The 14,778-nt window shown below is 35.6% G+C and overlaps 2 protein-coding genes across 3 annotated transcripts in view; both read right to left on the bottom strand.

Moving 5' to 3' along the window:
• The window catches only part of LOC136041046 (ubiquitin-like modifier-activating enzyme ATG7), a 567,744-nt gene that overhangs the window by 390,297 nt on the left and 162,669 nt on the right, over window positions 1-14,778 (bottom strand). The gene's annotated exons all lie outside the window — the stretch shown is intronic.
• Window positions 1-14,778, bottom strand: part of LOC136041007 (G protein pathway suppressor 2-like) — a 49,349-nt gene that overhangs the window by 23,377 nt on the left and 11,194 nt on the right. For both annotated transcript variants that reach the window (XM_065725503.1, XM_065725502.1), the window contains exons 3-5: window positions 13,121-13,337; window positions 10,467-10,650; window positions 1,041-1,158 (exon numbers count right to left, since the gene is read on the bottom strand). In XM_065725503.1, coding sequence (XP_065581575.1) covers window positions 1,041-1,158; window positions 10,467-10,650; window positions 13,121-13,337 — 519 coding nt within the window. The remainder of the gene's footprint in view (window positions 1-1,040; window positions 1,159-10,466; window positions 10,651-13,120; window positions 13,338-14,778) is intronic.

Genomic DNA, 14,778 nt, shown 5'->3' with positions numbered 1-14,778 from the left:
AATAGGGAAATTCTTTTCAAGGTGAGGAAATCAGTCCAGTGGATATTTCGGCCTTAAGTCCAAGGGCCGTCTTCAGCACAACACGAGAAAGAAAAAATATATATATATATATATATATATATATATATATATATATATATATATATATATATATATAAGCTTACATTAAAATGTGAGAATTAAAAATGATAATGTTTTTTAAAAAACTTTTTAAAAATAGCCCTTGTATCCTTACTTCAACTAAGTTCAACAAACAAAGTTTGTTGAAGTAAGGATGCTAGGGCTGTTTTTAAAAGGTTTTTTTTTAGGTTTTATATATATATATATATATATATATATATATATATATATATATATATATATATATATATATATATATATATATATATATTCTTTCTCGTGTTGTGCTGAAGACGGCCCTTGGACATAGAGCCGAAATATCCACTGAATTGATTTTCACTGTCTTGAAAACTATTTCCCTATTGTTTCTACTTTGTGTTTGTTTGTTACTAAAGATTGCACTTTTCGATCATTTATTTGGGGCCAAAGAATAACAGGTCTTCACCAAATGGAGTGGGAAAAAATCATAAGAAGGGATTGAAAGAAGCTTGGAGCCTGAGGAGAGGGTTAAAGAGTGACAATTTTTAATGAATTGACTGAAGGAGGAGGGTACGCAGATGTGACGGCCTCAGGGGGCTTGGTGCTGAATTGGGTTGTTAATATTAATAACAGTGGTAGTACTAAATTTCCAATAAAAAAAAAAACTTTGCAAACTAGAATCCACCTATGGGAAGGGCACCAGTGGCACATGATTCGTTTTAAAAGGGCAAGTGCTGCACCCTAACTGAAAACTAAGAAATCAAAAAAAAAAAAGACAATAATCCGATTCCTATAATTTTCAACAATACGTCTCCGTTTTCCGAACTCAAAGGTACATTTCAAACAAACTTTAAAATATTTAAGGGCCCACAAAGTTAAACATAAACATTCCATTAACATTGGGACTAAAAAGAACTCTTAGCAAACTAGAATCTACTTACGTGGGGCACCAGTGACCTGAAAAGGAAGGGTCTTGAATGGATAGGGAGAGTGAATTTGCGACGAGGCAACGGAAAGCGGAACGGGCGATGGACTACGAGGTCGTTTTGCAGGGGGTAGCTGAAAAAAAAAACAAATATATAAATCGACTACAAAAATCATATCGAGCACATAAAGGCACACGATTTAACAATTGAACAGGCCCTTGGAAAAACAGCAAAACTGCAATAAAGACAATTTACTATTTTACTATTATACAAGCTTTAATATTTCTTTTTCTAAAGAAGTCTATTCCGTACTTTTAATACTTAGGCCCAGCGCCCATGGGACAACTGTTTTGAAACTAGAATTGCTAACCAATTGCGCATGCAACAGTTTTGTGACCATGGCCTTGAAGTAGAGAGGGGGCCCACCCACGAGGCAATCCAGATGAGACTGGTTTCCAATCAGTCTCAAAACGGTTCCGTCTGAGCCTCCAGCCGTGGTCACAGTTACGTTGCAGAGTGTTATCCCACACATTTTTGGGAGCTACCGCGTTGATAATGTTCAATTATTTCTGCTCTCAACATGTCAGACCAGGGATTAAACGTGAAATCCGTAAGAGAATTGGAGAGGCATGAAGACCTGTGCAACTATAACTTCCAGCGTACTCAAGGAAAGACGCGACAGAAAAACCTTGGCAAATGGTGGCAGTTGAAGTAAAAATGTCAGGTAAGAAAGTTAATATTGTATATTTCAGAGGGTATAATTGCGCTTTCTCTATGAAAATGTGAAGGTTTGCAAACTTGTTCAAATAAACATTTGAGAAACAGCCTAATTTCTCACGAGGAGAAAGGAAGAAAGTAGCTGGTGAAGATCCTTCATTTATCACCAGGTTTCGTATTTGTATATCAGTTGGTACATCCACCACCGTCTCCTCAACTGATCCACAACCACTCGCGTCCACGGGCGTAAACACGTTTCATTTTGGTTGTAAATTGGTCGTAATTCAGTTGCAGATAAGATTAGTTTCCAACTGTTGTCTTGAAACAGTTACCCCGTGAGCGCTGGGCCTTACCTTACTGAGGCTAAAATATTTCAAATTTTCAGAACTATCAATAGTCTAATTGCGTACATTTTACAGTCAAAGAATATTATTATTTTTTAAAATAACATGTAATGAGCAGACTAACCTGAAGGTTTCAGTTTTTTTTTTTTAAATCAACTATTTACCATGATGTTTAGGGGCGGCAAATTGATAAAAATGTAGCTTCTTCCTTTTTTTACCCCACCAACTTAGAATTAATGCACATTTTGACTTTATGTGGAGTGGGGGGGGGGGCACGTGCCCCTAAAACCACCCCCTGGATTCGGCCTTTTTCAATACTATACTGCTTTTGGCGCTAGTAGCTTTTCCACATTCTCATATTTTTACGTTGTGCGTTTCTATATTTGCCACATTCTATTAAATTAAACTCGGCGATGGCATCATGTAGCAGCAGTGGCGTCCCCAATTCCAAAAAAAAGTTTTACATTCCAATAAAAATAATGTTTTAACATTTTGAATTCAACTGGGCAACGCTGTATTGTCTCGTCAGTCAAATGTTGTCCAATTCGAAAAATTAGTTTTAAAACATTATTTTGAAATATTATTTCAAAATAAAAAATAAATTAAATATCGCATACGGATCATGAAATATAAAAACGAGACATTTAATTAAAATGCGTTATTCCAGAAATAGCTATTATTCAAAATTGTTTAGTTCCACACCGTAGAGTAAATAAACTCAAGAATGCAATTCTAAATTGTCAAGCCTTCTACACGGCCGACTCCAATAGCTTTCAAAAATATTGTCCTGATTCCTAATATTCTAGTTCGATTCGAAGTCTAAAATAATAGGTCCTGACTAAACAGTCAAAGTAAAATAAAAATCACTTCAGAATCACAATAATAGAATGAATGAACGAATGTATTTTATAGCCCGTCAATAACACGAAGGCATGGTGATGAGTATCAAAAAGAAGAAAAAAGAAAAAGAAAGATATATCCAAAAATAGGAACAAACATATACAAAATAAAAACAGGAATAAACTAGACTTTAAAAAAAAAGTACACCACTCAAAGGGTGGAAAACCTCTTTTGACGACAAGTTTACATATAAATTATGCAGCTGTAAGATCGGATCGAGAACTCCGTCACATTGTTTCAGTACGGTGCTACGGGACCATATCGGAACACTCAGAAGAAACTTGGTATAACGGAAAAACAGCTTTCTAATCTGCTTCTTATCACTTTCATTCAGAATAACTGTGAACGGAGCTAAGTACAAAACATGGGGAAGAACAACAGCATTATACATTTTCGCGAGACGCTTTTTTGTTTGCGACAGCACTAAAGAAGCATAAGCAGCCCGGATTTTCTTTTCAGTTCTAGCTACCAATAACCTCTTGTTAAAGATATTAAATCTCCAATAGATAAACCTAGGTAAATAAGCTCTTGAGACGGGGCAACGGATGCGCCACCAAGATTCACTGAAATCACTTAATAACAATAGAATCACTCTTTCCTCGGAACTTCCGTTATCCAAGCCAATGAATCATTTAAATACATTCACAGTTTATATTAAACCTCTCTAGATAACACAAAATAAAGCTATGAGAATTCTTGGTTCTTTCCTTCATCGCTCGCCATAACTTAAAAAAAAAAACTTTCAGAAACAGAAACTCTCTTCTTTTTTATTAATATATTAAACCTTATTAATCATTAATTAATAATATATTATTAAAAATATATTATTAAAATAATAATAATTATAATTTATAATATTATAATTTTAATAATATATAATCATAAACTTTTTTATTAATATATACTAATATATTAATATAATGTATATAATTATGATTAAACAACTTAAATATGTCTATTACTGTAATTACTGGCATTTGAAAATCAGGCAAAGTATCAGGTTTAGTCGGTCTGTGACCAGAATATCTGATTTACGAGACACCTAAAATAAAACAGTATCTAACCACTTTATTCCAGGGTAGCAGCAAATACCAGAAGTGCTAGTGTCCTGGGGAGAAAGTTAGGACCGCGGCAAAAAATATTAGTGAAAAGCTTCATGTTTAATTCAGAGAAGAAGGGGCTTGTACAAGAAATATCTGAGTGATAGATCACATGAAAGGAAAACGAATGTAAAGAAAGTGGAGACAGCTTTGAAATATGAATTACGGAGATGTGAAGTGAAGGCCATGGATAAAATTGACGAGGATCTGGAAGATGCAGCTAGACGGCATTATAGTAAAATATTTTACTGGCATGTTAATAAATTGAGAGGTAGTAGTCAATCTGGACTTGTTCCAGTCAAAGATAGGAAAGGGGCCGCAATAAGTGACAAGGAAAGGGTTAAAGAGGGATAGCCAGAACATTTTGAGAATGTGCTAAACTGAGAGTTTTAGGAAAAAATATAGAGGAAAATAAAAAGTTTGTGATACTTTGGATGTGAAAGAAGATTTATTTGTGAGGATGAATTAGCAACAACACTAAAAGGATTAAAAAACAATAAGGCTCTAGGTGCTGATAGTGTGGTGAATGAGTTTCTTAAATATGGCGGCTCTGAGATTAGAGATAAGTTGCTAAAGATCATGAATATGATTTTGAAAAGGAGAAGTAACTAGCAATTTAAAAAAAAAAACCTTAACCAAACCACTGCATAAAAAAGGTGATAAGAGTGAGTGTGGTAATTATCGAGGCATTAGTCTGGTCTCTGTAGGCAGCAAATTACTTCGTAAAATGGTACTTTTTAGACTGAGAGATGTTGTAGACAAAGTTTTAAGAGAAGAACAGGGTGAATTTAGAAAGGGTAGAGGATGTGCAGACCAAATTTTCACTCTTAGGTTAATAATTAAGAAGTGCCAGAGTCATCAAACGCATTTGGTCCTCAGTTTTATAGATTATGAGCAAGCATTCGATTCTGTTGATAGAAGAGCTTTAGCAAAGGTTTTATCCTTGTATGGCATTCCAGACAAACACATTAAAGTGAGTGCTATATATGAGAATAACATTGCTACGGTTAAGGTGGGAAATGAGGTCAACAGCTGGTTCCGTATTGAATCAGGAGTTAAGCAAGGTTGTGTTTTATCGCCCCTTATATGGATTATTTTGATGGATTCGGAAAGGCAATAGGAGACGATGGAATCAAATGGGGAGGAAAAACACTCTTTGACTTTGATTATGCTGACGATTTAAGCATCCTAGATGAAAGTAGGAGCAAAATAAATGAACTTTTAGAGTTTTGCGAGTTCAGGCTGCTAGAATAGGTTTGAAAATAAATATTAAGAAGATTAAGTCACTAAGGCTAGGAATAAGTGAAGATGAAAAGGTGACGTTGGGCAACAAAATGATTGATCAGGTGGACAGCTTCGCTTTCCTAGATAGTATTATTAGTAAAGACGGTGGGAGCAGTGAAGCAGTTAAAAGTAGAATAGCCAAGACTCAGGGTGTTTTTTCGCAGTTAAAAAAGGTTTGGAAGAATAGGAAGATAAGTGTGCAAACCAAGATTAGAATATTGGAAGCTACAATGATGACAGTTGTCAAGCGTGGCTCTGAAGCATGGGCGCTCCGAAAAGCAGATGCAGATTTGCTAGATGTTTTCCAGAGAAATTGCCTACGGATTGTTCTGGGAATTCGGCCGACTGACCGAATTTCAAACCGTAGGCTGAATGAAAAGTGTGGTTCAATCCCGCTTTCTAAGGCTATAATGAGAGTTAGGTTGAGATAATTAGGGCACGTTCTGCGGATGAAGGATGATAGATTGCGAAAGATTGTCCTTTTCAGCGAACCGTCTAGGGCTAACCGGAAAGCAGGTCGTCCGTGGTTGTGGTGGAAGGATGTCATAAAGAAAGATTTGAAGGAATTCGGAACTTCCTGGGAGGGTGTAAAGAGGGAGGCTTTGAATGGATTGGGATGGAGGAGGAGCGTGCGTAACTGTGTCAGCCTCAGGCGGCAGGGTATTGCGGTGAGTTATTAGTAGTAGTAGTAGTCTATGGAGCAATAGACTCAATGGTACAACAACAAATTTCATCTTCTAGTTTACTTAAGCAGTAAGGCCTTCCATCTGAAACATCCATTGGGCCATGAAACGGATTATATTTGATTCCTTCTAAGATAATTCTACAAGCATCCTCCCAGGTTAAAGGGGCAATTTGATAAGATAATGCTTGATCGACTATATAAAGCGTTTTTTCCACTGCATCTGCGGTTTTCGACATCCATTTGAAGATTGATCTTCTCCATCTTTGATAAATAGCAAACCCAAGCGCTGTTCTTGAGGTTCCCAAGTATTTTTTTCACCATCTCTGATTTAATTACTAACAGTAGCAATTCTTGATGGTACGATGTATTTAAGATTAATCAAAAAAATGGATGACCTGTCATCCAGGTATGCAGACAGTTTCAATTTAACTGCCAATTTTTTACTGATATGTCTATTATAAAATGTCTGGTGCTGTATGTTGACGTCTCACAGTGCTTGAAAATGTTTACCGTGAGTCTGAGGTGCTAACAGTTTAACAAATTGCCACAAAATATCTGAGTTCCAAAGAAGGCCGTATCCAGTGTGGATTAGGGAATTTGACCCCCCCCCCCCCCCCGTCGAAATGTTTGTAGGACTCGTAAAAACGTAACAAAAAATGAATATAAACAAAGCTTTGATGCGTTTTTACAAGTTTTTTTCGTACCCCCCACCAAAAAAAAACCTTTGCACCCCCCCCCCCCAACAAAAATACCGGATACTATCCTGGTTCCAAATACCAGGCAAGGTGAAGACGCAGCCTGGTCCTACTCCAAGTATACGTAGTTTTTACTTGTTTATTCATGTTTGTTTTTCCTTAATTTTTACACAAGAACTACCTATAACAAAATAACCAGATATGTATTATGGTGCCACCCATCTCCCCCTCCTCCCCCCACCCCCTAAAAAGGCCAGTGCAATTTACGTTCAACAAAAAATAAATTATGTTCCTTAAATTAAAGCAACCTACGGTCTGGAAAAAATATAATAAAGAACAAACAGATGGTGCAAAATAACTAGACATAGAACAAGACCCCCCCCCACGAGTCAGGGTGGCTTGAGTTTAAGAAATTTAACAAAAATCTGAATTTCAGATTCCATGTGATTCCAGTTCTATAGAAAACAAAAATGTTGCATTTCAATAAAAAATCAAACATATTATCCAAATTAAGCAACATGCAATCTGAAAACGAAAGAACGAACAGATTAGGCAGATAGAGTGAGCATAGAACAAGTAGCCCTCCCTCAAGTCTTGGGAGCTTACAATTAAACAACTTCCCAAGAAAAATATAAATTTCAGATGCCATGTGATTCCTGTTGAAAATGATTCTAGATGCCAGTTAAACGTCATTTCTGTCAGTCTCCTATTGTTTGTTTTGTTTTTTTCTTTTTTTTATTGTATTTCTCAGTGCTTTCTGTTATTTACTGGGGATAAATTATTATTATTATTAATATTGTAGAATCACAGCTACCACTTGTGGCAATACTTTATTTACAAAATAAATTAACAATAACTACTTTCACGATCTATAAAAAAGGACTTTTTTTAGTACTATTTTATAATACATTAAAACTATTAGATTTTTACATCTTCATGACTATTTACACCTTCACGTTTTAAATAGCATTCTTTTATATATCGTCAATAAGATTATCCTTCAATACAATTTCAATAAAATCACATAGAAGAACGAAGACTTAATGAGACATAAATGATATAATATTTTCTACATATATCTTTTGCCAGCGAAAAAATCACATCAATAAGTAAATGATTTTTTAAGTTTGAATTTATTAATAATTTAATATAATAAATAATTTAAGGGAGATACTAAAATTCTCAATTGCACCTATCGAACTGCTTTTCAGGTAATTTTGACATAGATTTCAGTAATATTTTATATAAAGAATGTTATAACCCGATCATACTATACCATAAATTGGGTATTTTTAAATTAGAGCGTATCTGCTGATGAAGATCGCTGTATCTACGGCCGGAAGATCCACACTTTCGTATCTGCTTTCGCCATTTTATGAATGGACTTATCTCCATTTGAAAGAGTATTTGTTCAAAAAGACGACAAGAAATCGTCAGAGGCCCAAAGGGGGCTTTTTGCTCCGGCTCCGGCGATTTCCCTTACAACTTCCCAATAATTAACCTAACCCCCCCCCCTACCGGAAATGAATTTCCACAGATATACCTGCTTCAAAGGCATTTAATATTGTATCCAAACCTACTTAATCATTGAGGTAGACAATGAATGAAGACAATAAGCAATGATTGAAGTTGTAAATAATTGCGATGTCAAATTTCCTGTTATGGAGGGGGGAATGATCTGTCCCTATTCCTCAAAAAGTAGAACCCTACATTTTTCTTTTCCTTTTAACGTCTGTGATAGTTACTTTATATGAATCGGAAGTCTATAAAATTTTGTATCGTAAATTTCTAAAACCTGATTTATGCAAACTTAGTTTTACTGTGTCGCGGATGACAATATTTATTTTAAATTTTAGCTGCATTAAATGGTCAAAGAACTAATTATATGACAACCATAAGGTCTTATTTAACCATTAAGTCTTATTATGGTCTTATTTATGGCTGAAAAATAAGATCGAAGTCAGCAAACATTCCATGAATAAAATCATAGTGTAAACACGGTGAAAAAAACAGTGCAATAGCGATAAAAAAAAAGTAGACGTATACGGCCTACTCAGACGTGAAAATCAATTAAGCTAATGGGAAAAGCTACTCTACGTATAAAAAACAAGAAAAAAATAATATAAATAAATAACCGAGGGTAATATCAGCCAGTAGACTGTCCACTGGCTGATATAATTACTAGGGGTTCTATGATTGGGAAAGTGTTCGAGTTGTGTTTGAAGGATCTTCTTGAAATTCTTGATACTGGTTCTAATCAAGTTGGTTTCAAGAGAGGTTTGGGATGTGACCACGCCCATGCATCTTTCAGCAAAGTTATTGAAGAAGCGATAATTTCTGGTCAACCGCTATACGCCCTCTTGATTGATATCAAAGGGGCCTTTGATAGCATTTCTCATGCATCTGCTCTGCTCACTTTAATCCATGCTGAATTGCCCCTAGCTGTCATACGAGTCCTTCGCTCTTGGTATTCTGATTTAAAGATCCGTATCTGTCCGAGTTCGTCTTCATCTCAGTCCAAATTAATTCAAGTGGGTAGAGGAATTAGACAAGGAGGAATTATTTCTCCTTATATATTCAATTCTTGTTTAGCTACTGCCCTTAATTCTCTTTCCTGCTCTTTTGTTTCATTATCTCGAAATCTGTCTTACATTGCATATGTTGACGACATTATCCTTCTAAGCCGGTCCAAGTCTAGTCTTGTTTCTAATTTTAATATTTTAGTTAATTGTTTAAAAGGTTTGGGCCTTTCTATCAGTTTTGAAAAATGTCAATTTTTTGTTGTAAATTGTTTAGAGGATAATGTCAGGGCGACTCTCGATTGCGGCAATGGTGTTATTTTTCAGTCGTCGCCAATAGTTACTTATTTGGGATTACCTTATGCTGCTTCGAAAAGAGATTTTAAACCAGTCCTGGTTCAGCATGTTCAGATGAAACTACGCAAGGCATTTGGTCTTTTAATTTGTTTTCGGGGTCTTTATCGTCGGGACGTCCTTGGTCGTATGTATAGCGCTGTTGCTCTGCCTCACGTATTGTTCCCGTCCCTCCTCTTCCGAAATTTCAGACCTTCTGATCTTTCGCCCATTAAAGTTTCTTATTTTAAATTTTGTAAATTTTTATTTGGGTTCCCCCTTTCTTTTAGTAACACTGAGATTGTTTTAAAGCTTAATGTGAAGGATCCTGTAGTCTGTATAAAGAAAAAATATAAAATATTCGAAGATAAGGCGAAAATTAACCATTTAGGCCACAATTTATTTCCGTTTTTTAGTAACAGTTCTGGCTCTTCATGATTTATAGGCTAAACTATTTAGCAAGTGTTTTAGTATCGTTTTTTTTTTTTTTTTTTTTTTTTTTTTTTTAAGTATTTGATCAATATTTGGTAGGTTTTGATTGTAAGTGTTATCATTTGTTTTTTCTTTCTTTATACTATATTGTAGCGTACTCCTCATTTTTTGAGGGAAATAAAGAAAATAAATAAATAAATAAAATATTACCCTCGGTTATTTAATTATTTTATCTATTGTTTTCTTTCTCGTTTGTCCAACGTCATGTATAATCAGTATGGTCTTAGAATGTATTTAAAAGATACTCTAAACAATAGAATAAGTATATACCTTTATTTTTATTTTTATTTAAGGTGTCTTTTATTTTCAACAACAGATATGCAAGCAATAGGAAGTACATTGATTAAAATAACTATGACTATTGAACCCTACCTGTGACATAGCTGTCTGTGATCCCATTCCCAAGGATGACTGTTTATAACTTAGCTGCGGCTTTTGGCTAGCAGGTACGAGCAAAGTAGGCGGAGCTACGCCGTAAACTGGAGCATGGGTAACATTCATTGGTTGGGGCAATGAAACGCCATGATGCATTGAATTTGACAAAGACGGGACTTCCCTGAAAAAAGAAAATATATTGCTGCGACTAGGTGCAAACCCGAGATAGACCTCCCTCTACCCCAAATTTTAGACTGTCCCAATAATTTCAAAAGAAGTATCAATGAATCGATGAACTGATTTCAATGAATTTATCTCAGAGCCAAAATTAGGAGACCTGCACGGTTTTCCCTATAATCTTTTCTATATTCTGTACGTTTTTACTCGTTTCATTATATGTTTTTTACTAATTTTTCCGTCTGACTTATATTTATATTAAATATATTATTTACTATTTTTTTCGTCTTACTTTAAGTAGTGCCCCCGCCCCAAAGAAAATAAAAATCTGCATTGCTGTCTGAACGACATCAAGACATCTTAACATTCATCTGAAGACTAACACATAGGAAACTAACATAAACGGAAGAGAATACATCAAATTTCCAAATTTTCTAGAGAAGGAGGAAACCATTTTTTTGCCCCCCCCCCCCCCGCCAAAAAATCTGGAGTATGTACCTGAGTATATCCATACAGTTTAGAGTACTGTATACGCTTTCTTACGGCAAGGACTAGGTATGAGTGCAGAAATCTATTTCGGCAGCCCAAATTTGGAGATAGTCTCCCGAAAAACGAAATCCAGATTGCCTGTCCGAGTTAGGTCCATCTCACACAGTATTTTGTGCTTACTTTCGGCTAGGACTCGTTTCGAGCACATTTATTTATATCGGTTGAAAACCTTCAATGAAAAAACAACAAGCAAATAAGCAAACCCTCTCCAATACTTTCCAACCTAGAAACGATTTATTTTTGTCTCCTAAATGTTTATCTTCAAGTGGAACCCATTTAAATTTATGTATACCCTGCTTTACTACCTGATACTAATTAATTTTTGTCTCTTTCTTTCATCTTCGTTACAAGTCTATTTTAATCTATATTTAGGGACTTTGTATCCAATATGGAAAGTATTTCTTGTTAGCGTTTTCTAGCACTAAATTCAAATCTTAACCCTAGTGGCTTAAAAATAAAATTTAATAATTTCTTTATCTTTTAAATCAATAATGTCATGAAATTAACAGTGTTTCTAAGGACCTAACTATAATTGCTTTTGCCCCCCCCCCCCCCTCTGACGCTATTGCCTGGATTTAGCCCTATGTTATAGTCTTTGAATAACCAATATTCAAGCATATTCACATAGATATTTTGAGTGACACAAAGAAGCGTAGGTGCTCAAGCAAAAATGTATCTACTGAATTATTTTTGCTTTTGCGGAATAAAATAATTGTTTTTGCTTTTGCTAACTTATAATTGAGACCCGATTATACCAATTGCATATACATACTACACTATCCGCTCATCGCCCTGCCATAACATTTTTCTTTTAAAAAGGTGTCAGTTATGTGCAAATTTTGTATTGGAGCCGTGAGGAATAAATCATTTATTTATTTATTTACATTATGTCAATTTATGCCAATACATAGGTTAAGCAAGTATATAATTGACAAATCAATAACGATGCGAGACTTCCAATTTCCATTACTTCACAATTTCCATTCCAATTTCCATTACTTCACAATTTCCATTTGTGAAGTAAAGTCGTCTTACTAAGAAGGAAGTCATGAGAGGAGATCACCCTCTGATGCAAAATCTCTCCCAATCGACCCATCTTTTTATTAGTTCAGTCTCAAGTTAGGCCTGGTATTAAATACTTTGGGGTTGTTGTCGCTTTTAGAGTTGTTGCCTCTTTTGGAACTGTTGTCCAAAAGACCCGTGTTACTCCTCTCCAGCTAATCCAAGATTGAGCAATCAGACCATCAACAGCTTTTTAAATATACTACCAACCCCCCTCGACTATTACAGTGGGTATCTTGACATGACATTTATGTGGGTGATTTACAAGTATATGCACGATACTTTATTAGGGGAGCTGCTGCAGCTCATACCTCACAAAGCAGCTAAAGAGATGCACACACCTGGTACTGGTCATCAGGATTAACTACAGCAAAGACCTGCCAGGAATGCCTAAAAGCGAGTTTTGTTTGATATACTACCGTCAAGTGGAATGACATCCCAGCGGATACTATTCCAAATAGGCCTTCTCTTAGTCACGGTTGCAGCAGTAGTTGCAACCCGGCAAAACAGCCTGTAGTAACCTTAATTAAAAAGAAAAAAAATTAAGAGAAAACTACCAAGAGAGACAAACTTTCCATTCAAAGGGGATCCAGGAATAATACTATTACATATGTTTATCTTAATAGTAAAACTTGTCGTAAAATGATGGTGCCGTGAAACCTGATGCAAAAAAAAGGAAGCATGGTCAACTTTCTAATAATTTGCGTTTTCCGTCGAAGCTGAAATAGGTCCCATGAGACACTCTAGCAAGCTCGCTTTGCTTCCATTGGATATTCATGAATACCACTTTTCTACCGTTAAGTTATACCCTGTTGTGAATATCCCCTTCTATACCTATTCAGTTATCAACCCGGCTTTCCTACCTGATACCAATTTCTTTTTGTCTTCTTCTCGTTTCATCTTCATGAAGAACCTGTTTCAGTCTGTTGAATAGAAGATGTTTCTCTTCTCGTAGTTCCGAAAGACGCTTTTCTAGCTTCACTATCTCTTCTTTCGTCTCTTCCAATGTTAGGGCTGTTGCTTTTTCTTTATCTTCCTTTTCTCTTCTCTGTCTTTCCACCTCCTCATCTAGCTGTTCCTCTACAATAAAATATGAAGTTAAACCTGCTGCTTTTTAGAAATTAATACTTTCAGTCCTGAATTTTAAGGCCTCTTTGATTCTCAACATTTTATTCGAGATAATAACCTTTTTGCATGGTAGTCAACCTTCTTACATACTTTTAGAACGTTCTTATGCACGTTCAAATGCCCAACTAATATTCTCATGCACATTTGTCCCAATAAAAGATTACCCCTGAGAGTAATAAGAAACAATATATCTGAAAAGCTTTACATGAAGCCAGGTGAACAACTTGGTTCAAATCCAATTCTAATCTACATTGGCCAAATAGGCAGGATTAAGAAAGCTATTTATAAAAAATATGAAAAATTCAAGGATTTTCTATGTTTCCATGTGTTTCAAGAGGTTCTTGCACAAATTTTTTTCAGGAGATCAGTCCCCCAAAAGCTTTGTGAATAAATGGCATTTTTTTAAGACAAAACCAAAAATAAAAGTTCAGCAATGGAAAAGAATTACTTATTTGAAATTATTCAGGAAACCAAAGTCGTCCTAAATCTTTCTGTAGAAAATTCAATTTGAGTAAAATTGCATATTTTAATTCAAGCAGAAAAAGGGAGGGTAGGTCTAAGGGGCTGAGGGGTACAAACATATAATCAAAGAAGAAGTCCTCGAGCTTCAAGTATATATGCAAGTCAGAATAAGGGGAGGGGTTCGTCTGGCCACTTCTGTCTCCCTCCATATCTCATGATTTGTGTGATATTTCCTATAATTGCTTTACTTTCAGCACAATTTATCTGATCAACTAAATTATTTTGTGGTTGTTATTTTGAAAAATGTTTTGCGATTATCTATTGCTAAAAGCGCCAACTCTGATGGAAGTTCAATATCTATGGGCTCAGACAGCAAGACTATCATATCTCCTATGGCTCAGACAACTGTCCCCAATTTTAACAACAAGCGTCAATCCTCCCCAGAATATGAAAAAAAAACGGTAAAGCTTTAGTTTTGTCACAAGCTGTCTAAACTGGAAACTATGCTTCGAAGCAGCATAGATACAATATATTTTGGTTACTTGTCGAAAAAGTTAACGTGGTAAAAGCTTTAGACGTTTATAATACATTGAGCTGTGATTGTGCTCCACTGTAGCATGAAAATACGCTAGGAGAGATTCGGGTAAAATAAATGGGACCAAAACATAGCAAAAAATAAAAGAAACATTAGGCTAGAGTCAAGAGAAAGGTAAAAAATAAGGTAAGGATACGGCATTAGACTTTACAGTCCGTACCAGCGGTGCTGATCTCTGTTTCTTGGCCCTTCAGCCAGGAAGTGCAATGGGGGTTGGGGGCCAGCCAACCTGTGCTTTCGCACACCCTTCCTGTTTACCTTCCCAAGATTTCTCCAGGTACCCATTTAGAGCTGGGTCGACTCTGGCTAAGCTTACAGGGTCACGCCACTGACCCC

The sequence above is a fragment of the Artemia franciscana genome, chromosome 21 (assembly GCF_032884065.1).
Source record: "Artemia franciscana chromosome 21, ASM3288406v1, whole genome shotgun sequence".
Classification (NCBI taxonomy): Eukaryota; Metazoa; Arthropoda; class Branchiopoda; order Anostraca; family Artemiidae; genus Artemia; species Artemia franciscana.
The sequence above is the reverse complement of the archived record's forward strand: the minus strand, read 5'-3'. Positions and strand labels throughout refer to the sequence as shown.